At 45.0% G+C, this 22,283-nt stretch overlaps 1 protein-coding gene across 1 annotated transcript in view; it reads right to left on the minus strand.

The window, feature by feature from the left end:
* Nucleotides 1-22,283, minus strand: part of SNTG2 (syntrophin gamma 2) — a 587,738-nt gene that overhangs the window by 321,503 nt on the left and 243,952 nt on the right. Inside the window, exon 9 of the mRNA XM_040429903.1 lies at nt 18,604-18,731. Coding sequence (XP_040285837.1) covers nt 18,604-18,731 — 128 coding nt within the window. The remainder of the gene's footprint in view (nt 1-18,603; nt 18,732-22,283) is intronic.

Raw genomic sequence — 22,283 nt, forward strand, 5'->3', positions numbered from 1 at the left:
CAACCAAATCTGCACAGTTTTAGCTGGTCAAGTTATTTGTAGTGACCGTCAAAGCAGACTTTTTGTTCTGGGTTGAAAAAGCATTCCCAAATTTGCCATTCTGAAAATAACTAGTTTGTGGTATTTCAGGCCTACTTGAAATCTATCCCAAAAAGAAAATCTTACATTGAAGTTATTGATAGTGTCATTCAGAAAAACCTAAGACACACGCTAGCATGCTGATAGAAGTGTCATTCTGTGATTAAACCTATAACTGTCACACAGCGCAAAAAAAAACAGGTCTCAGATCTCTATTCAACCAAATCTGCACAGTTTTAGCTGGTCAAGTTATTTGCAGTGACCGTCAAAGCAGACTTTTTGTTCTGGGTTGAAAAAGCATTCCCAAATTTGCCATTCTGAAAATAACTAGTTTGTGGTATTTCAGGCCTACTTGAAATCTATCCCAAAAAGAAAATCTTACATTGAAGTTATTGATAGTGTCATTCAGAAAAACCTAAGACACACGCTAGCGTGCTGATAGAAGTGTCATTCTGTGATTAAACCTATAACTGTCACACAGCGCAAAAAAAAAAAACAGGTCTCACATCTCTATTCAACCAAATCTGCACAGTTTTAGCTGGTCAAGTTATTTGTAGTGACCGTCAAAGCAGACTTTTTGTTCTGGGTTGAAAAAGCATTCCCAAATTTGCCATTCTGAAAATAACTAGTTTGTGGTATTTGAGGCCTACTTGAAATCTATCCCAAAAAGAAAATCTTACATTGAAGTTATTGATAGTGTCATTCAAAAAAACCTAAGACACACGCTAGCGTGCTGATAGAAGTGTCATTCTGTGATTAAACCTATAACTGTCACACAGCGCAAAAAAAAACAGGTTTAACATCTCTATTCAACCAAATCTGCACAGTTTTAGCTGGTCAAGTTATTTGTAGTGACCGTCAAAGCAGACTTTTTGTTCTGGGTTGAAAAAGCATTCCCAAATTTGCCATTCTGAAAATAACTAGTTTGTGGTATTTCAGGCCTACTTGAAATCTATCCCAAAAAGAAAATCTTACATTGAAGTTATTGATAGTGTCATTCAGAAAAACCTAAGACACACGCTAGCGTGCTGATAGAAGTGTGATTCTGTGATTAAACCTATACCTGTCACACAGCGCAAAAAAAAACAGGTCTCACATCTCTATTCAACCAAATCTGCAGTGTTTTATCTGGTCAAGTTATTTGTAGTGACCGTAAAAGCAGACTTTTTGTTCTGGGTTGAAAAAGCATTCCCAAATTTGCCATTCTCAAAATTGTGGTGAACGGGAACAATGAGGAAAACATCTAATAAGGGACGCGGACGTGGACATGGTCGTGGTGGTGTTAGTGGACCCTCTGGTGCTGGGAGAGGACGTGGCCGTTCTGCCACAGCCACACGTCCTAGTGAACCAACTACCTCAGGTCCCAGTAGCCAGCAGAATTTACAGCGATATTTGGTGGGACCCAATGCCGTTCTAAGGATGGTAAGGCCTGAGCAGGTACAGGCATTAGTCAATTGGGTGGCCGACAGTGGATCCAGCACGTTCACATTATCTCCCACCCAGTCTTCTGCAGAAAGCGCACAGATGGCGCATGCAAACCAAGCCCATCGGTCTGTCACATCACCCCCATGCATATCAGGGAAACTGTCTGAGCCTCAAGTTATGCAGCAGTCTCTTATGCTGTTTGAAGACTCTGCTGCCAGGGTTTTCCAAGGGCATCCACCTAGCCCTTCCCCAGGGGTGGAAGAGATAGAATGCACTAACGCAGAACCACTTATTTTTCCTGATGATGAGGACATGGGAATACCACCTCAGCACGTCTCTGATGATGACGAAACACAGGTGCCAACTGCTGCGTCTTTCTGCAGTGTGCAGACTGAACAGGAGGTCAGGGATCAAGACTGGGTGGAAGACGATGCAGGGGACGATGAGGTCCTAGACCCCACATGGAATGAAGGTCGTGCCACTGACTTTCACAGTTCGGAGGAAGAGGCAGTGGTGAGACCGAGCCAACAGCGTAGCAAAAGAGGGAGCAGTGGGCAAAATCAGAACACCCGCCGCCAAGAGACTCCGCCTGCTACTGACCGCCGCCATCTGGGACCGAGCACCCCAAAGGCAGCTTCAAGGAGTTCCCTGGCATGGCACTTCTTCAAACAATGTGCTGACGACAAGACCCGAGTGGTTTGCACGCTGTGCCATCAGAGCCTGAAGCGAGGCATTAACGTTCTGAACCTTAGCACAACCTGCATGACCAGGCACCTGCATGCAAAGCATGAACTGCAGTGGAGTAAACACCTTAAAAACAAGGAAGTCACTCAGGCTCCCCCTGCTACCTCTTCTGCTGCTGCCGCCTCGGCCTCTTCTGCTGCTGCTGCCGCCTCGGCCTCTTCTGCTGCTGCTGCCGCCGCCTCGGCCTCTTCCTCCGCCTCTGGAGGAACGTTGGCACCTGCCGCCCAGCAAACATGGGATGTACCACCAACACCACCACCTGCGTCACCAAGCATCTCAACCATGTCACACGGCAGCGTTCAGCTCTCCATCTCACAAACATTTGAGAGAAAGCGTAAATTCTCACCTAGCCACCCTCGATCCCTGGCCCTGAATGCCAGCATTTCTAAACTACTGGCCTATGAAATGCTGTCATTTAGGCTGGTGGACACACACAGCTTCAAACAGCTCATGTCACTTGCTGTCCCACAGTATGTTGTTCCCAGCCGCCACTACTTCTCCAAGAGAGCCGTGCCTTCCCTGCACAAACAAGTGTCCGATAAAATCAAGTGTGCACTGCGCAACGCCATATGTGGCAAGGTCCACCTAACCACAGATACGTGGACCAGTAAGCACGGCCAGGGATGCTATATCTCCCTAACTGCACACTGGGTAAATGTAGAGGCGGCTGGGCCCCAGTCGGAGAGCTATTTGGCGCACGTCCTACCGCCGCCAAGGATCGCAGGGCAACATTCTTTGCCTTCTGTCTCCTCCTCCTCCTACTCAGCTTCCTCCTCCTCTTCTTCCACCTGCTCATCCAGTCAGCCACACACCTTCACCACCAACTTCAGCACAGCACGGGGTAAACGTCAGCAGGCCATTCTGAAACTCATATGTTTGGGGGACAGGCCCCACACCGCACAGGAGTTGTGGCGGGGTATAGAACAACAGACCGACGAGTGGTTGCTGCCGGTGAGCCTCAAGCCCGGCCTGGTGGTGTGCGATAATGGGCGAAATCTCGTTGCAGCTCTGGGACTAGCCGGTTTGACGCACATCCCTTGCCTGGCGCATGTGCTGAATTTGATGGTGCAGAAGTTCATTCGCAACTACCCCGACATGTCAGAGCTGCTGCATAAAGTGCGGGCCGTCTGTTCGCGCTTCCGGCGTTCACACCCTGCCGCTGCTCGCCTGTCTGCGCTACAGCGTAACTTTGGCCTTCCCGCTCACCGCCTCATATGCGACGTGCCCACCAGGTGGAACTCCACCTTGCATATGCTGGACAGACTGTGCGAGCAGCAGCAGGCCATAGTGGAGTTTCAGCTGCAGCACGCACGGGTCAGTCGCACTGCGGATCAGACCCACTTCACCACCAATGACTGGGCCTCCATGCGAGACCTGTGTGCCCTGTTGCGCTGTTTCGAGTACTCCACCAACATGGCCAGTGGCGATGACGCCGTTATCAGCGTTACAATACCACTTCTATGTCTCCTTGAGAAAACACTTAGGGCGATGATGGAAGAGGAGGTGGCCCAGGAGGAAGAGGAGGAAGAGGAGGAAGAGGGGTCATTTTTAGCACTTTCAGGCCAGTCTCTTCGAAGTGACTCAGAGGGAGGTTTTTTGCAACACCAGAGGCCAGGTACAAATGTGGCCAGACAGGGCCCACTACTGGAGGACGAGGAGGACGAGGATGAGGAGGAGGTGGAGGAGGATGAGGATGAAGCATGTTCACAGCGGGGTGGCACCCAAAGCAGCTCGGGCCCATCACTGGTGCGTGGCTGGGGGGAAACACAGGACGATGACGATACGCCTCCCACAGAGGACAGCTTGTCCTTACCTCTGGGCAGCCTGGCACACATGAGCGACTACATGCTGCAGTGCCTGCGCAACGACAGCAGAGTTGCCCACATTTTAACGTATGCGGACTACTGGGTTGCCACCCTTCTGGATCCCCGATACAAAGACAATGTGCCCACCTTACTTCCTACACTGGAGCGTGATAGGAAGATGCGCGAGTACAAGCGCACGTTGGTAGACGCGCTACTGAGAGCATTCCCAAATGTCACAGGGGAACCAGTGGAAGCCCAAGGCGAAGGCAGAGGAGGAGCAAGAGGTCACCAACGCAGCTGTGTCACGCCCAGTCCCTCTGAGAGCAGGGTTAGCATGGCAGAGATGTGGAAAAGTTTTGTCAACACGCCACAGCTAAGTGCACCACCACCTGATACGGAACGTGTTAGCAGGAGGCAACATTTCACTAACATGGTGGAACAGTACCTGTGCACACCCCTCCACGTACTGACTGATGGTTCGGCCCCATTCAACTTCTGGGTCTCCAAATTGTCCTAGTGGCCAGAGCTAGCCTTTTATGCCTTGGAGGTGCTGGCCTGCCCGGCGGCCAGCGTTTTGTCTGAACGTGTATTCAGCACGGCAGGGGGCGTCATTACAGACAAACGCAGCCGCCTGTCTACAGCCAATGTGGACAAGCTGACGTTCATAAAAATGAACCAGGCATGGATCCCACAGGACCTGTCCATCCCTTGTGCAGATTAGATATTAACTACCTCCCCTTAACAATATATTATTCTACTCCAGGGCACTTCCTCATTCAATACTATTTTTAATTTCATTTTACCATTATATTGCGGGGCAACCCAAAGTTGAATGAACCTCTCCTCTGTCTGGGTGCCGGGGCCTAAATGTGTGACAGTGGCCTGTTCCAGTGGTGGGTGACATGAAGCCTGATTCTCTGCTATGACATGAATACAGATTCTGCGCTGACATAAGGCCAGATTCTCTGTTACGGGACCGCTCTCCTCTGTCTGGGTGCCTGGCCCAAATGTGTGAAAGTGGCCTGTTCCAGTGGTGGGTGACGTGAAGCCTGATTCTCTGCTATGACATGAATTCAGATTCTGCGCTGACATAAGGCCAGATTCTCTGTTACGGGACCGCTCTCCTCTGTCTGGGTGCCGGGGCCTAAATGTGTGACAGTGGCCTGTTCCAGTGGTGGGTGACGTGAAGCCTGATTCTCTGCTATGACATGAATACAGATTCTGCGCTGACATAAGGCCAGATTCTCTGTTACGGGACCTCTCTCCTCTGCCTGGGTGCCTGGGCCTAAATGTGTGACAGTGGCCTGTTCCAGTGGTGGGTGACGTGAAGCCTGATTCTCTGCTATGACATGAATACAGATTCTGCGCTGACATAAGGCCAGATTCTCTGTTACGGGACTGCTCTCCTCTGTCTGGGTGCCGGGGCCTAAATGTGTGACAGTGGCCTGTTCCAGTGGTGGGTGACGTGATGCCTGATTCTCTGCTATGACATGAAGACAGATTCTGCGCTGACATAAGGCCAGATTCTCTGTTACGGGACCTCTCTCCTCTGCCTGGGTGCCTGGGCCTAAATGTGTGACAGTGGCCTGTTCCAGTGGTGGGTGACGTGAAGCCTGATTCGCTGCTATGACATGAATACAGATTCTGCGCTGACATAAGGCCAGATTCTCTGTTACGGGACCGCTCTCCTCTGTCTGGGTGCCGGGGCCTAAATGTGTGACAGTAGCCTGTTCCAGTGGTGGGTGACGTGAAGCCTGATTCTCTGCTATGACATGAATACAGATTCTGCGCTGACATAAGGCCAGATTCTCTGTTACGGGACCTCTCTCCTCTGCCTGGGTGCCTGGGCCTAAATGTGTGACAGTGGCCTGTTCCAGTGGTGGGTGACGTGAAGCCTGATTCTCTGCTATGACATGAATACAGATTCTGCGCTGACATAAGGCCAGATTCTCTGTTACGGGACCGCTCTGCTCTGTCTGGGTGCCGGGGCCTAAATGTGTGACAGTGGCCTGTTCCAGTGGTGGGTGACGTGATGCCTGATTCTCTGCTATGACATGAAGACAGATTCTGCGCTGACATAAGGCCAGATTCTCTGTTACGGGACCTCTCTCCTCTGCCTGGGTGCCTGGGCCTAAATGTGTGACAGTGGCCTGTTCCAGTGGTGGGTGACGTGAAGCCTGATTCTCTGCTATGACATGAAGACAGATTCTGAGCTGACATAAGGCCAGATTCTCTGTTACGGGACCTCTCTCCTCTGCCTGGGTGCCTGGGCCTAAATGTGTGACAGTGGTCTGTTCCAGTGGTGGGTGACGTGAAGCCTGATTCTCTGCTATGACATGAAGACTGATTCTGCGCTGACATGAAGCCAGATTCTCTGCTATGGCATGAAGAGACTGATTCTCTGCTGACATGAAGCCAGATTCTTTGCTATGGCATGAAGAGACTGATTCTCTGCTGACGTGAAGCCAGATTCTCTGCTATGGGACCTCTGTCCAATTGATATTGGTTCATTTTTATTTTTTTTATTTTAATTTTAATTCATTTCCCTATCCACATTTGTTTGCAGGGGATTTACCTACACGTTGCTGCCTTTTGCAGCCCTCTAGCTCTTTCCTGGGCTGTTTTACAGCCTTTTTAGTGCCCAAAAGTTCGGGTCCCCATTGACTTTAATGGGGTTCGGGTTCGGGACGAAGTTCGGATCGGGTTCGGATCCCGAACCCGAACATTTCCGGGAAGTTCGGCCGAACTTCTCGAACCCGAACATCCAGGTGTTCGCTCAACTCTACTTATCATATAGGTCCAGATTTCCTAATGTCTCTGTGTCAAAAATCTGTCTAAAAAAGTGATGCAAAATGGCCCAAATTGGCACAATTATGCATATCTGGGATTTCTGCACCTTTTTCCGACATGCTCAAAAAGGAGCACGGCTTAGCGAAAAGTAGGTGGAGCTTCACAAGAAAGCTTGTCTGAATTTTGGCATAAAAATTTGTGTTGGACGAACATGCTCAGCCGAACACTAGTTTGGCTCGAGCATTGTGATGCTCAGCACATTGCGGTGTTTGGCCGAATACCGCATGTTCTCGAGTGCAAGGCTCGAGTCTCCTCCCTGCATGTTTGTTGGCTGCTACACAACCATAAACGTGCAGGTAAGTACTGCCATTCACTGTAATGCCATAGCCATGTTTGCTGTTGGCATTACATTGATTGGCTGGACAAAACACGTCATTGGATGCTATATAGCACCCGATGACACGTGTTTGGCTCAGTATTAGTCAGGGAGAGCTGGAGAGCAGAAGGGAAAGATAGTGTAGGGATTAAAATAGCAATATTTTAGTTTTTATACATGTTATAGACCCAAAAGTCCTTTTAAGAACTATTGTATGTGGCAGCAATATATATTTTTTGCGCAACCTGCACTAAATTGCTAAAAGTTGTTAGAGACCAAAAAGTCCTTTTAGGACTATAGTTGTATCTGGCAGCAATATATATTTTTAGCACAACCTGCACGAAATAGCTTGCAATTCTTTGGCCGCTGCAGACAGCGACATTATCTGCTCTACATCTCCTGTGTAATGTGTGCGCAGCCTAAAAATATCTGTGACATCCAGTGTACTTTTTCTGTAGACAGTGTCCGCTACGGACAGTTACATTACCTACACTACATCTCCTGTATAACGTTTGCATATCTGAAATATCAGTGACATTCAGTCAAATTTTTTTGCTGCTGGTGGCAGCGACATTACCTGCGCTACATCTACTGTAAAGGGTTTGCCCATCCTAAATATCAGTGACATTAATTCAGTGTCATTTTTTATTAGCCGCTGGTGACAGCGACATTACTTGCGCTATACCTCCTGTATAACGTTTCTGCATCCTAAATATTAGTGACATTCATTCAGTGTAATTTTTTATTAGGCGGTGGTGACAGCGACATTACCAGCGCCACATCTCCTGTTTAACTTGTGTGCAACCTAAATATCAGTGACATTAATTCAGTGTAATTTTTTATTAGGCGGTGGTGACAGCGATATTACTTGCACTATACCTCCTGTTTAACATGTGCGCATCCTAAATTTCAGTGACATTCATTCAGTGTAATTTTTTTTAGGCGGTGGTGACAGCGAAATTTCTTGAGCTATACCTCCTGTTTAACGTGCGCACATCCAAAATATCAGTGACATTAATTCAGTGTAATTTTTTATTAGGCGGTGGTGACAGCGACATTACTTGCACTATACCTCCTGTTTAACGTGTGCGCATCCTAAATTTCAGTGACATTCATTCAGTGTAATTTTTTTTTAGGCGGTGGTGACAGCAAAATTACTTGAGCTATACCTCCTGTATAATGTTTGCGCATCCTAAATATCAATGTCATTAATTCAGTGTACTTTTTTTATAGACACTGCGGACAGCGACATTACTTGCGCTATACCTCCTGTTTAACGTGTGCGCATCCTAAAAATATCTGTGAAATTCTGTGTACTTTATTTGCGCATACATCTACAAAACCTGCGCTACTGTATGTGTGACATACTTGCAAGCATATGTACCATTTAACCGCCTCCGGACCGCCTAACGCAGGATCGCGTTCCGGAGGCGGCAGCCCTGCGCACAGTCACGCATATATGCGTCATCTTGCGATGACGCCCGCACATGCGCATCGCGGGCCGGCAAAAGTTAGAGGACAAGTTCGTCACCAGCCTGCCAGCCAATGATCGTGGGTGGCAGGCTGGCGATTTTCAAAAAAACGAATGAAAAGCCAGATAACACATCATATTAGTAAATATGATGTGTTAAAAGGCTTGTCTGCTCCTCTGCTGGTCCTTTTCGTCGGTTGGTTCCAGCAGAGGAGCAGAGATCACTGTGAGTACACCAAACACTTCACCTTAGCCCCAGATCACCCCCCATCACCCGAATTAACCCCTTGATCACCCCTTGATCGCCCCTGTCAATCACCTAGTGAAAGGAAAAAAGTGATCAGTGTAAACTGTCACTTTTTTTTTTCACTGGTATTGACTGTTAGGTTTTAGGATAGTTTAGGCCCCTTGGTTAGGTAGTTTAGCGTCAGTTAGCGCCCAGCCCACAGCACCGCAGTCACTGATTCGCTGATTAGTTAATCAGCATTTGTACATTTATAGTATCTGTAAGTGATCAAAACTGATCACAGTCAGATCTATAATTGTATTAGTGTCACCTTAGCTCGCCCTCCACCCAAAACGCAGTGTTTGCCCGATCAGGCCGGATCGGTCGCCCAGACGTGCGTTCACCCACACCCGCCCCGCCGCAGTGACAAAAAATATATATTTTTTTGATCACTGCACAATCACTTTCCAAGCGCTGCGGCGATAAAAAAATCAGTTTTGATATTTTTTATCAACCGCAGCGGCCTCCGGTACTTCGCTAGCCTCCCCTTTGTAAGACAGGCTTGCTTTTTTTCTTGGGTAGTCTCAGGGAATACCCCTAAATTTAGTAGTCCAAATGTCAAACAGGGGGTATTCTTCTGAAGTGGCCTACAGGATTCTGACCCAGTCGGATGAGGAATGGGAACCCTCATCTGACGAATCTAGCGGGTCAGAATACGAACCTGTAGAAAGCAGTGGCAGTCTGACCCAAAGTTCGGACGAGGAGGTGGAGGTCCCTGATAGAACCAGGCGTACCCGGCCCCGTGTCGCTAGACCACAGGTTGCGCAGGATCCGCTTCAAGAGCAGCAGAGTGGGGCTGGCGCTGTCGGATCACGTGGTGAGGCATACACCAGCAGCGCAGTCCTCCCTGGACCTAGTACCAGCACTGCCGTAGCGAGCACCTGAAGGGCAGTTGAAGCTGGTACGGTGGCACGTGCAGTAGTTACCCCGTCGCAGCCACCGCACAGACAGGCCCGTAGAGCCCCTAGAGTCCCTGAGGTGCTGGCAAATCCTGATTGGCAGTCACCAACTTCAGCCACACCTGTAGTTCCCTCTTTCACCGCCCAGTCTGGAGTTCGGGTTGAGACAGCTCAGATCGGTTCGGCCCTGGGATTATTTGAGCTGTTCTTGACTGCGGAGCTCTTGGACTTAGTCGTGGCAGAAACAAATCGGTATGCCACACAATTTATATCCGCCAACCCGGGAAGCTTTTATGCCCAGCCTTTCCGGTGGAAACCAGTCCAAGTTTCCGAAATTAAAATTTTTCTGGGCCTTCTCCTCAACACGGGTCTAACCAAAAAGCAAGAATTGCGGTCATATTGGTGCACGAACCCGATTCATCACATGCCCATGTTCTCTGCCGCTATGTCCAGGGCACGATTTGAGGCCATCCTGCGTTTTCTGCACTTTAGCGACAACACCACCTCCCGTCCCAGAGGCCACCCAGCTTTTGACCGGCTCCACAAACTTCGGCCCCTCATAGACCACTTCAACCAGAAATTTGCAGATTTCTATACCCCAGAGCAAAACATCTGCGTAGACTAGTCCCTAATACATTTTACCGTGCGCCTTGGCTTCAAACAATACATCCCAAGCAAACGCGCCAGGTATGGGGTCAAATTGTATAAGCTCTGTGAAAGGGCCACAGGCTATACCCACAAATTTTGGATCTATGAGGGAAAAGATCAGACCCTGGAGCCAGGCGGTTGCCCTGACTACCTGGGGAGCAGTGGGAAGACAGTCTGGAACTTGTGTCACCCTTATTTGGCAAGGTGTACCATCTTTATGTAGATAATTTCTACATAAGTGTGGCCCTCTTCAGGCATTTGTTCCTAGAAAAGATTGGCTGCTGTGGCACCGCGCAAACTAGTCGCGTGGGCTTCACCCAACGGCTCGTTACCACCCGTCTTGCAAGGGGGGAGAGGGCTGCCTTGTGTAACGAAGAACTGCTCACGGTGAAATGGAGAGACAAGCGTGACGTTTACATGCTCTCCTCCATTCACGCAGACACGACAATACAAATTGAGCGAGCAACCCGTGTCATTGAAAAGCCCCTCTGTGTCCACGACTATAATTTGCTCATGGGAGGGGTGGACTTCAATGACCAGATGTTGTCTCCGTATTTAGTTTCCCGACGCACCAGATGCTGGTATAAGAAGGTGTCTGTATATTTGATTCAATTGGCTGCATATAATAGTTTTGTTCTCTACAGTAAGGCTGGGAGAAAACGATCCTTCCTCAAATTTCAGGAAGAGATCATCGAGAACCTCCTGTATCCAGAAGGTTCCGTGGCCCCATCCACCAGTGTAGTTAGCCGTCTACACGAGCGACATTTCCCCATTGTCGTTCCTGGTACCTCAACCCAACCGCCACCCCGAAAAAGATGTCGTGTCTGTAGCAGGAGTGGAATAAGGCGTGACACCCGCTATTTCTGTCCTGACTGTCCTGACCACCCTGCCCTATGCTTTGGAGAGTGTTTCCGGAAGTACCACACACAGGTACACTTAGCATAGGGATTACATCTCACAGGACAGGCACACAGGGCTATTAGGGCCCTTTTACTCACAGCTGCTGCAAACCTCTCCTTTCACCTGGGATAAAGTGCATAATGTACTTCGCCACATCTTTGGGCGATTTGCGCTTTGCACATTGTCCCATGGGGAAGGAGAGGTTTGTCCTATTAAAGGTAAAAAAAAACTTAACTTCAGTTAAAAAAGTTAAAAAAAAAGTTTATATGTTCTGTTCAAAAGTTATTATAAAGTTAATAAAATTTATTGCGTTGCGGCCTGGTTTTTTCTTTTTTTTTTTTTTTTTTTTTACCTTCCAGGTGGACCAACCGATCGACTAGCTGCAGCACTGATGTGCATTCTGACAGAAGCATTGTGCTGCTGTCAGATTACACACAAGTCAGTGTATGCGGCGCTGCAAGACGAGATTTCTCCTCTGCAGTAAAAGATACGTTTGCCGAGGCATATGAGCTGAGGAGGTGGCGGTGTTCATATGCTTTGGCAAACACTTTGTATATATATAAAAAATAAAAAAAATCCCGGCAATGATTTATTCATCCACATCGATTGATGTGAATGGATAAATCTGGTTTGCCAGGGCATACGAGCTAAGTGGGTATGGATGTTGGGCGGAGCTCCTATGTCCTGGCAGACGCCTTTCCACTCTTTTTTTTTTTGGCAGAGATTTTTTCATCCACATTGATCGATGCGAATGAAGAAATCTGTGCCGTTCATTTTTTTCTTTCAGCCCAGAGGCTGAACGGAAAAAAAAAATCTCATTACCCGTATGCTTAATATAAGGAGAATAGCAGAAACTCCTAATGCTGGCCATACATGTAATGATTGCGGAGACCCTCAAATGCCAGGGCAGTACAAACACCCCACAAATAACACCATTTTGGAAAGAAGACACCCCAAGGTATTCGCTGAGGGGCATATTGAGTCCATGAAAGATTGAAATTTTTGTCTCAAGTTAGCGGAAAGGGAGACTTTGTGAAAAAAAAAAAAAAAAAATCAATTTTCGCTAACTTGTGGCAAAAATTATTTTTTTCTATGATCTCGCCATGCCCCTCATTGAATACCTTGGGGTGTCTTCTTTCCAAAATGGGGTCACATGTGGGGTATTTATACTGCCCTGGCTTTTTAGGGGCCCTAAAGCGTGAGAAGAAGTCTGGGATCCAAATGTCTAAAAATTCCCTCCTAAAAGGAATTTGGGCACCTTTGCGCATCTAGGCTGCAAAAAAGTGTCACACATGTGGTATCGTCGTACTCAGGAGAAGTTGGGGAATGTGTTTTGGGGTGTCATTTTACATATACCCATGCTGGGTGAGATAAATATCTTGGTCAAATACCAACTTTGTATAAAAAAAATGGGAAAAGTTGTCTTTTGCCGAGATATTTCTCTCACCCAGCATGGGTATATGTAAAATGACACCCCAAAACACATTGCCCAACTTCTCCTGAGTACGGAGATACCACATGTGTGACACTTTTTTGCAGCCTAGGTGGGCAAAGGGGGCCACATTCCAAAGAGCACCTTTCGGATTTCACCGGCCATTTTTTACAGATTTTGATTTCAAACTACTTACCACACATTTGGGCCCCTAGAATGCCAGGGCAGTATAACTACCCACAAGTGACCCCATTTTGGAAAGAAGACACCCCAAGGTATTCCGTGAGGGGCATGGCGAGTTCCTAGAATTTTTTATCTTTTGTCACAAGTTAGTGGAAAATGATGATTTCTTTTTTATTTTTTTCTTACAAAGTCTCATATTCCACTAACTTGTGACAAAAAATAAAAACTTCTATGAACTCACTATGCCCACTTCTCCTGAGTACGGAGATACTAGATGTGTGACACTTTTTTGCAGCCTAGGTGGGCAAAGGGGCCCACATTCCAAAGAGCACCTTTCGGATTTCACCGGCCATTTTTTACAGATTTTGATTTCAAACTACTTACCACACATTTGGGCCCCTAAAATGCCAGGGCAGTATAACTACCCCACAAGTGACCCCATTTTGGAAAGAAGACACCCCAAGGTATTCGCTGATGGGCATAGTGAGTTCATAGAAGTTTTTATTTTTTGTCACAAGTTAGTGGAATATGAGACTTTGTAAGAAAAAAATAAAATAAAAATAAATCATCATTTTCCACTAACTTGTGACAAAAAATAAAAAGTTCTATGAACTCACTATGCCCATCAGCGAATACCTTAGGGTGTCTACTTTCCGAAATGGGGTCATTTGTGGGGTGTTTGTACTGTCTGGCCATTGTAGAACCTCAGGAAACATGACAGGTGCTCAGAAAGTCAGATCTGCTTCGAAAAGCGGAAATTCACATTTTTGTACCATAGTTGTAAACGCTATAACTTTTACCCAAACCATTTTTTTTTACCCAAACATTTTTTTTTTATCAAAGACATGTAGAACAATAAATTTAGAGAAAAATTTATATATGGATGTCGTTTTTTTTGCAAAATTTTACAACTGAAAGTGAAAAATGTAATTTTTTTGCAAAAAAATCGTTAAATTTCGATTAATAACAAAAAAAGTAAAAATGTCAGCAGCAATGAAATACCACCAAATGAAAGCTCTATTAGTGAGAAGAAAAGGAGATAAAATTCATTTGGGTGGTAAGTTCCATGACCGAGCAATAAACGGTGAAAGTACTGTAGGTCAGAAGTGTAAAAAGTGGCCTGGTCATTAAGGGTGTTTAAGCTATAGGGGCTGAGGTAGTTAATATGCTCTAGGCGAGCAGTTAGGGACGGGGAAGTAACCGTGCTGCTGATTGTGCACGCAGAGGCTGTGGCCCTGGGCGCGGTGAAACTGTGCCTGTTGCCAGAGCACAAGAAACACACTCATCCTTGATACCTAGCTTTATGTCCCAGTTTGCCCGCCCTGTCTTCCGCCAAGTCCAGTCTTAGTAGCCAAGAGTCTTGTCAACAGAATCCTCACCCTGATACTCCTTCCACCCACCATGGAGAGTCTTGGCAAACAAGTGATCCCACACTCTGATATTCCGAGCTGTTTTCATCGCCATTCCTTAATTTGGGCCTCTCACCAAGCCCGCTTAAAGAGGGACATGAGGAGATCTTGTGCCCTGATTCCCAAACTCTTGAGCATCCATAATTATAAGAAGATGATGGTGGGAAACGGCAATTAGTGTTTTATGAGGTGTATGATGACGATGAGACACAGTCGCCGATAAGTCAACCGCAATTAATGTCTCAAGAGGTTCATGATCAGGATGAGACACAGTTGTCAATAACTGAGGATGTTGTTAGGTCAACAAGTCAGGAGTATGACCAGAGTGAGGAAGTGAAAGAGGAGGTGCTGGACGATGAAGTAACTGACCCAACCTGGAAAGGTGGCAAGCCGAGCGAGGACAGCAGTACAGAGGGGGAGGGATCCGCAGCACCGCAACAGGCTGGAAGAGGCAGTGGGGTGGCAAAAGGGAGAAGGCGGGCCACACCACACAGGCCCGCAACTGTTCCCCTGTTTCCTTTTTTGAGGAAAGTGCGAACTATAAAAGAATTGTCATTTGCAACCTGTGCTGTACCAAAATGAGCAGGGGCGTGAACATTATCAACCTCACCGAACTTCTGGGTCCACAACCAGTGTCTGCGGTCACACCACTGCCTCCTCTTCCCTTGTGTTACGTGCTGGCCATTCCCCTGTCCAAGACGCAGACCAAATGCCTCCCGCCCTGCACCTGGACCTTCACAAGCACCATCAGCTAGCACATCCACTTCTGTCCCAGCGCAGCATACAGATGTCTATACCCCAGGCCTTTGAACGAAAGCGCAAATACCCAGCCACCATCTAAACTTACACCATCTACAGAATTACTAAATCTGTGCCAACGCCTCCTCCTGCTTGGACCCCAGCATTCAGCTGTGAGCTCGGGCGAATCCTGAGAGTAAGGCCCTGATTTATCATGTCTTCCCTACAGAATTCTGGCTTCAAAAATTTTTATACCACTCATTCCAGTTTTGCAATGGGGGTGAAAAAGTCACAAAAAAGTCGCAATCCTACTCTAGTAGGAGGGTGGAGTAGGAAAACTGGAGTAGCTTTTTTAGACATAAGTGTAAGGCTGAGTTCAAATCAGCGTTCAGCCTTTCCGTTCTCCTGCTCCATTTAGGAGCAGGAGAACGGAAAGGATGGATTCGCCACATAACTGAGCCGAATGGAGGCTACGGACCCCATAGACTATAATGGGGTCCGTTAGGTTTCCTCTCAGAAAATAATTTTGAGGCGGAGACAAAAGTTGTGTTCCCTATAACGGAGCAGGAGAACGGAAAGGCTGAACGCTGATGTGAACTCAGCCTTAGTTTTAAGGATAAGATAAATTTATCAAACAACATGCAACATTTGATAAATATGACATAAGTTAAGCCAATGCAGAATCGAGCAAAACTGACCTCAAATATTCTTCTTATGATAAATTCCCCCCTAAGTATTAAATTTTACCTGCAGCACCACAACTGGAGAAATGAAACATTAGCAATTTGCCATTTAAATCAATGGTCTGTGTCTGTAAGGCTGGGTTCACATCACTTTTCTCCTATCCATTTAATTTATACAAAAAAGTAAACGTATACGTTAATCGGATGCCTCAGACTGATGCCATACAGTGGCATCCATTCACCATAGAGTTCCATTGTAAAGAAAAAAACATATACTTTTTCTTTACTATTGTACTAGTGTATCCTGCGCAGTCCAGTAAAAAAAGTATACTTTTTTTTTACAAAACGTGAGGCATAAAACGTGATGTGAACCCACCATAAAAGAGGACTGGAAAAGTCCTCCAGTGCAGTAGCACTATTTGTAATTCCTCTCCACCCTAATCAAGAGATAAGGATCCTTTCCTATTTACTGGACTTGCAAGGATTAGCATGGTTAGAATGCCAGAATGATAATATAATATCAATTTCCACCCAGTAGGGACTTAATCACCAGTTACCTCTTTTACTAATGGGCATTCCTTATTTCTTAAATCTAGTGAGTTGTTATACCAATCAAGTAACTAATGGTCCAACCAAGATCTACTGACAATTTACCACTAATTGCCAAGCCATACCTGAATCAGCAACCCAAAACGAAGGCAAGTTCAAGTGCAGCTGACAATTAGCAGTAAATTGAGAGGACTATCTATGGCCACTAAGGCTAGAATTAAAAGAAAAGCACCTGGAATTATCTGGCTACAAAGTTATGCAGCATGCTGAAAGTGATAGGTCCTCTAAATTTGGTACATTTCAAAATGTCTGGAATATTATTTTTTTTACTTTTTATAAATAACCTTATATTTGCACCAATATTTGTTTAATCCTTGGCCTTGATAAGTCAAAATATATAATTACAGCTTGACCACTCCCACTTGTCTTGTCTGTTTTGGAGTGAGAAGACAAAAGCCGCAAATTTAGCACAATTTTAGATGCATTTTTTTTTTTTTTAAACTCTGCAATACATGCCAAAATCACAGTATAACAAATTTAGTGCAGTGACAATTAATTGTAAGATTTTGGGCAGGAAACAAATAAATCATGTTAGGTCATCAAGACCAAGTGCAAAGGACCCTTTTTTTTTAGCTTAAATTGTTTGTCCCAACTGAACAACCCTTAATCAAATGACTTATTAGGATATCATTTAGAAGGTCCCTCCAACTTCATTAGCCAGGACAGAGAATGGAGAGATACAGTTCTATCAATTCTGCTCTATGGGTGTTATGACAATCTTGATACGTGCAGGCCCCAGAGGTGAGAATTTAATATTAAAGGGGTTATCCAACCCCTAAGTGAAAATGAAATAATGAATGGAATGTGTGTACAATAAAAAACAAAGAAATAAATAATGTCACTCACCTCTTCCAGTTCCGTTCCAGCGCCAATGGTCCCGTCCACCAGAAGTGTGACATCTCAGCCATTGTCATGTGCACCACTGTAGCCAATGAAAGGCCGCAGCAGTACATCTGACTTTTGGTTCACAGAGGACTACAAGCAGTAGGACAGGACCACTAGGGCTGGAGAGGAGCTGCATGGAAGAGATCAGTGGCTTTTTTACTTATTGCCCACACATTCCGACCACTATATCATTTTGACTTAGGCCTCTTTCAGACAGGCGTTGCGGGAAAATGTGCGGGTGCGTTACGGGAACACCCGCGATTTTTCGGCGCGAGTACAAAACATTGTAATGCGTTTTGCACTCGCGTGAGAAAAATCGCGCATGTTTGGTACCCAAACCCGAACTTCTTCACAGAAGTTCGGGCTTGGGATCGGTGTTCTGTAGATTTAATTATTTTCCCTTATAACATGGTTATAAGGGAAAATAATAGCATTCTGAATACAGAATGCATAGTAAAACATCGCTGGAGGGGTTAAAAAAATAAAATAAAATTTAACTCACCTTAGTCCACTTGATTGCGTAGCCCGGCTTCTCCTTCTGTCTTCATCTGATCTCTGTGCAGCAACAAGACCTTTGGTGACGTCATTCCGGTCATCATATGGTCCATCACCATGGTAAAAGATCATGTGATGGATCATGTGATGACCGAAGTGACGTCACCAGAGGTCCTATTGCTGCACAGAGATCAGATGAAGACAGAAGGAGATGCCGGGCTACGCGATCAAGTGGACTAAGGTGAGTTAAATTTTAAAAAAAAAATTTTTAACCCCTTCAGCGATGTTTTACTATGCATTCTGTATTAAGAATGCTATTATTTTCCCTTATAACCATGTTATAAGGGAAAATAATAATGATCGAGTCTCCATCCTGATCGTCACCTAGCAACCGTGCGTGAAAATCGCACCGCATCCGCACTTGCTTGCGGATGCTTGCGATTTTCACGCAACCCCATTCACTTCTATGGGGCCTGCGTTGCGTAAAAAACGCAGAATATAGAACATGCTGCGATTTTCACGCAACGCACAAGTGATGCGTGAAAATCACCGCTCATGTGAACAGCCCCATAGAAATGAATGGGTCGGTATTCAGTGCGGGTGCAATGCGTTCACCTCACGCATCGCATCCGCGTGGAATACTCGCCCGTGTGAAAGGGGCGTTACAGGTTAGTCAACTCCTTTAAATTGGAAAATATATAGACACCAATTATATGCCTCATTGAATTTAGTTCTACTAATACAAACCTTAACTTTATTGTTGAAGCCTTGAACCTTGAAATTCGAGCCATAAGTAAAGGGATTGAAAGTTCATCTATCCATCTCTTTTCATATTTGGGTTCTTGAATAGTAGGTGAGGAAGGTGATGAGGGGGCCTGAAAAGGGAGATTTAAAAAATCTATGTACAATACGACAAAAATAGAATACCAAAATCAATTGAGCGTCAAACAGTTCCTATTTCTGCACATCTGAAATCCCATTCTGAAATGCAGATTATTAATTGGCAAATAATATACAAAACATATATGTACGCTAAATGACCTTATATAGGTAATGACACTAGATACAGGCCAAAATATTTTATAGTACAAAAGGATTCTACATAAATACAATATTATATATTATCTACTGACCTACTGAATTATATACTCACAGAGGCAGAAGATGCCAGATTGATATTGGAAGGAAGCCACTTTTTGACCCTATAGAGTCATCCAATGCAGACTTGAAAATCTGCTTTGTACCCCTCATTCACATATTAAAACAGAACTTTACAAGTTATTTTCTACATGCCCACAAAGGGTAACAAGGGTCATGCAGAACTTGCATAATAGCATTGATACATACCATATGTGCAACCTGTGCAGTTGAACATGGACCCAGCAGATAAGGGTCCCACAGTCACCCAAAAAGCAGCTAGCAGGTCCCTATGTCTATTATAGTGCATGTAAGGGACTGAGTTAGTGAGTTTTATGGCTCAGAGAAAAGTGAGAGACCCCTTTTCACCAACATGCCTGCAATTTATGTCTTGCCATAATTACTATGAAAAAGTCAAAAATAAATACTGCTTTAACAGTATCTCTCCAGAAAATGGGCAGATGGTCTTAAGTTGCCTGCTAGCTGTGGTCAACATCCCTGGTAGTCTAGGTGAGGTTAATTGAAACATCCCTTGTAGTGTAGTGCAAGGAAAGGGTTTATGGTCACATCCCTGGTACTCTATGTTATTGAAGGGGTTGATGGTAACATTACTAGTGGTTTAGAGTAATGAAGGGAAAAATAATAATATCCCTGATAGTTGAGGGCAGTAACATATTTAACGGGGATCTGTCAGCGGTTTTGCCCAAGCTAAACTGCTGACAGCACTACTTGGTAGGACCTAATGAAACCAGCACAGGCATACCTTCAGTGGAGCTTTTATTATCAGGATAACAGTGAATATGAAGTTTTAGTCTGTCAAATTATGCTCCTTAAGATCCATGGAGGAGGAGTTGTATTGTGAAGTGCTGTCTGCTCTCTGCGTTCAACTGCTTCACAGCCCTTCTCCTCTGCTTGTCATGGCTATAGCACCCAACCAGGAAACCATTACTTCGTATCCACATTAATCCATATAAGGCATCTTTGCAATGATTTTCCAAGCACCTATCTAGTGCTGCCAACAGTTTAATGTGGTCAAAGCTTCTGACATAAAAAAAGATAGTGAACTGGTTAACTCCTTGTACTGAAGGCTACAGGACTCCTTCCTCTTGCTACTCTATCTGTGGATATAGACTGCTCAGACACACAAATATTGCATCTTCAGTCAATCACAAAGAAGTTTAGACAATCACAGCAACTTTGACTGGGATGATGCAGAGTATGTTAAACCTATGAGTTCTTGGCAACATTTCTGTTCAAATACCCTGTGGGCACTGTTGATCCCATCCCTTGTGCTGGACAGGTTTCACAGATGGTGAAGGCCATCTACTAAACCAGTTTTTCACACACCAGTGCCAGTAAAAAAATGCCGGATAAAAATTCCGGCCGATTTATTAAGAGGCACATGTCTCTTAATACATTTGTTAGGCTACTTTCACACTAGCATTTTTGCTGGATCCGGCAGGGCTCAGCAAAAACGCTTCCGTTACTGATAATACAACCATCTGCATCTGTTATGAATGGATCCGGTTGTATTATCTTTAACATAGCCAAGACGGATCCGTCATAAACTCCATTGAAAGTCAATGGGGGACGGATCCGTTTTCTATTGTGTCAGATTGTGTCAGAGAAAACGGCTCCGTCCCCATTGACTTGCATTGTGGGTCATGACGGATCTGTTTTGCTCCGCATCTCATGACAAAAAGAAAACTGCAGCTTGCTGCGGTTTGTTCTCCGGTATGGGAACACAACCAAACGGAATGGAATGCATCTTGGAGCATTTTATTCTGTTCAGTTACATTTTGTCGCCATTGGCAAAAAAACACCCGAAGAAGCAGAGCGAAACCCGGGTCGGGCTTTTTAGTGAAGTCTTATGTTGATGTGTGGAAGGTGCTTTTGTGCGGTTTGAAGTGGAGTTTTATATGCAATTTGTTGACAGCGATCTTGTAAGTAAAAAAAAAAGTCTAATCTGCGCAATCTGTGGAACTTCACTAGTCCTGCTAAGATTGTTCACTAGGACCACAACACAGAGAAGCAGTATTGCCGGCAGTCTTTGACCCTGGAGAGGGAAACAAGGAGGGTGTGAACCGAGGAACTAATCCTGCTAGGAGTCCACCCGGATTGGAAACAGTTCACACCAGACAGTTCAGTTGTTCCAAAGTATCAGCGCAGATCCGGTATTTATATTTTGATGTGGCCCCACACCTTTCACTGAGCTTCACCCACTTTTTATAAAGTGACAACACAAAAAGTCCCCTTCTGCCCAATTTAGAATTTTTATTTTTTAATGCCAAAAACCTGGTGTAAAGCATTTCTAAATAACCCTGTTTATGTCCGTCCCTTAGATGGACACAAGCTGGACGCAGGATGACGAACCATAGAAGAGCAAGGGTTAGATATAGATATAACAGAATATTATAAGGGTGAAAAAACTTAGTGGATAGGATAATAATTGTTTTCAAGGTTTAGAAGCAAAGGCTAATCCATGCTACAGTGAGAATCTGAGAGTAAAATAAGCATAAATGATCGAAAATGAAGGCAAAGGTTGAAGAACATGACAGATGATATGTTAGAGCTGAATTTAGTCACCTGAGTCTCTAGGCTAGACTCAGGGAAAGTAACGCTGTGTTCAGAGAATTAAAGGTCACACACATCATCCAACTTCATAGCTAATATAAAATTACTTGTGAGAACTATGTTTAAAATGTATTAATAAAATGGATTTAATTAAAGGTGTAGTCTTACATAAGAACTGAAAATGCAGGGAATTCAACTGTATTACAATGACTGTAGAATTGCATATACATATAAAATATATGAAATCCTTTAACTATAGAATTTTGTGCATAATTGCACACAAAATACATATCAATGGTATTGTATGCAACATTATTTACATAACAGACTGCAGTAATGGATTATTACATTCCCCCCTCACTATTACCCTTTTTCCCTTATATATACCTCTAAACAGCAATTCCTGCATGTACAGTAACTATGATTATTTTTGCATCAATCAGTATTGATGGCTGGCTCTGATCCTGCTTGTTTAGTACTCCTTTCACCCCTACCTTTTTCAATAGCTTTTGTAACATGATATCATGGTAAGGTGTGATATCACGCTTTAGCTTATAACTTCTACATCTGTAGGTCTTCCTATAGCCTTTTTCTTACTCCTCCTCCTCCCTAGCTATTCATTGAATCCAGTTGCTAATCAATATAACCCTTGTATTGTTTATAATTTTATTCACTATATACCCTCTCTACTTTTGCCCCCTGAAGAACCCATTTGG

This window comes from Bufo bufo, chromosome 4 (genome assembly GCF_905171765.1).
Source record: "Bufo bufo chromosome 4, aBufBuf1.1, whole genome shotgun sequence".
Lineage (NCBI taxonomy): Eukaryota > Metazoa > Chordata > Amphibia > Anura > Bufonidae > Bufo > Bufo bufo.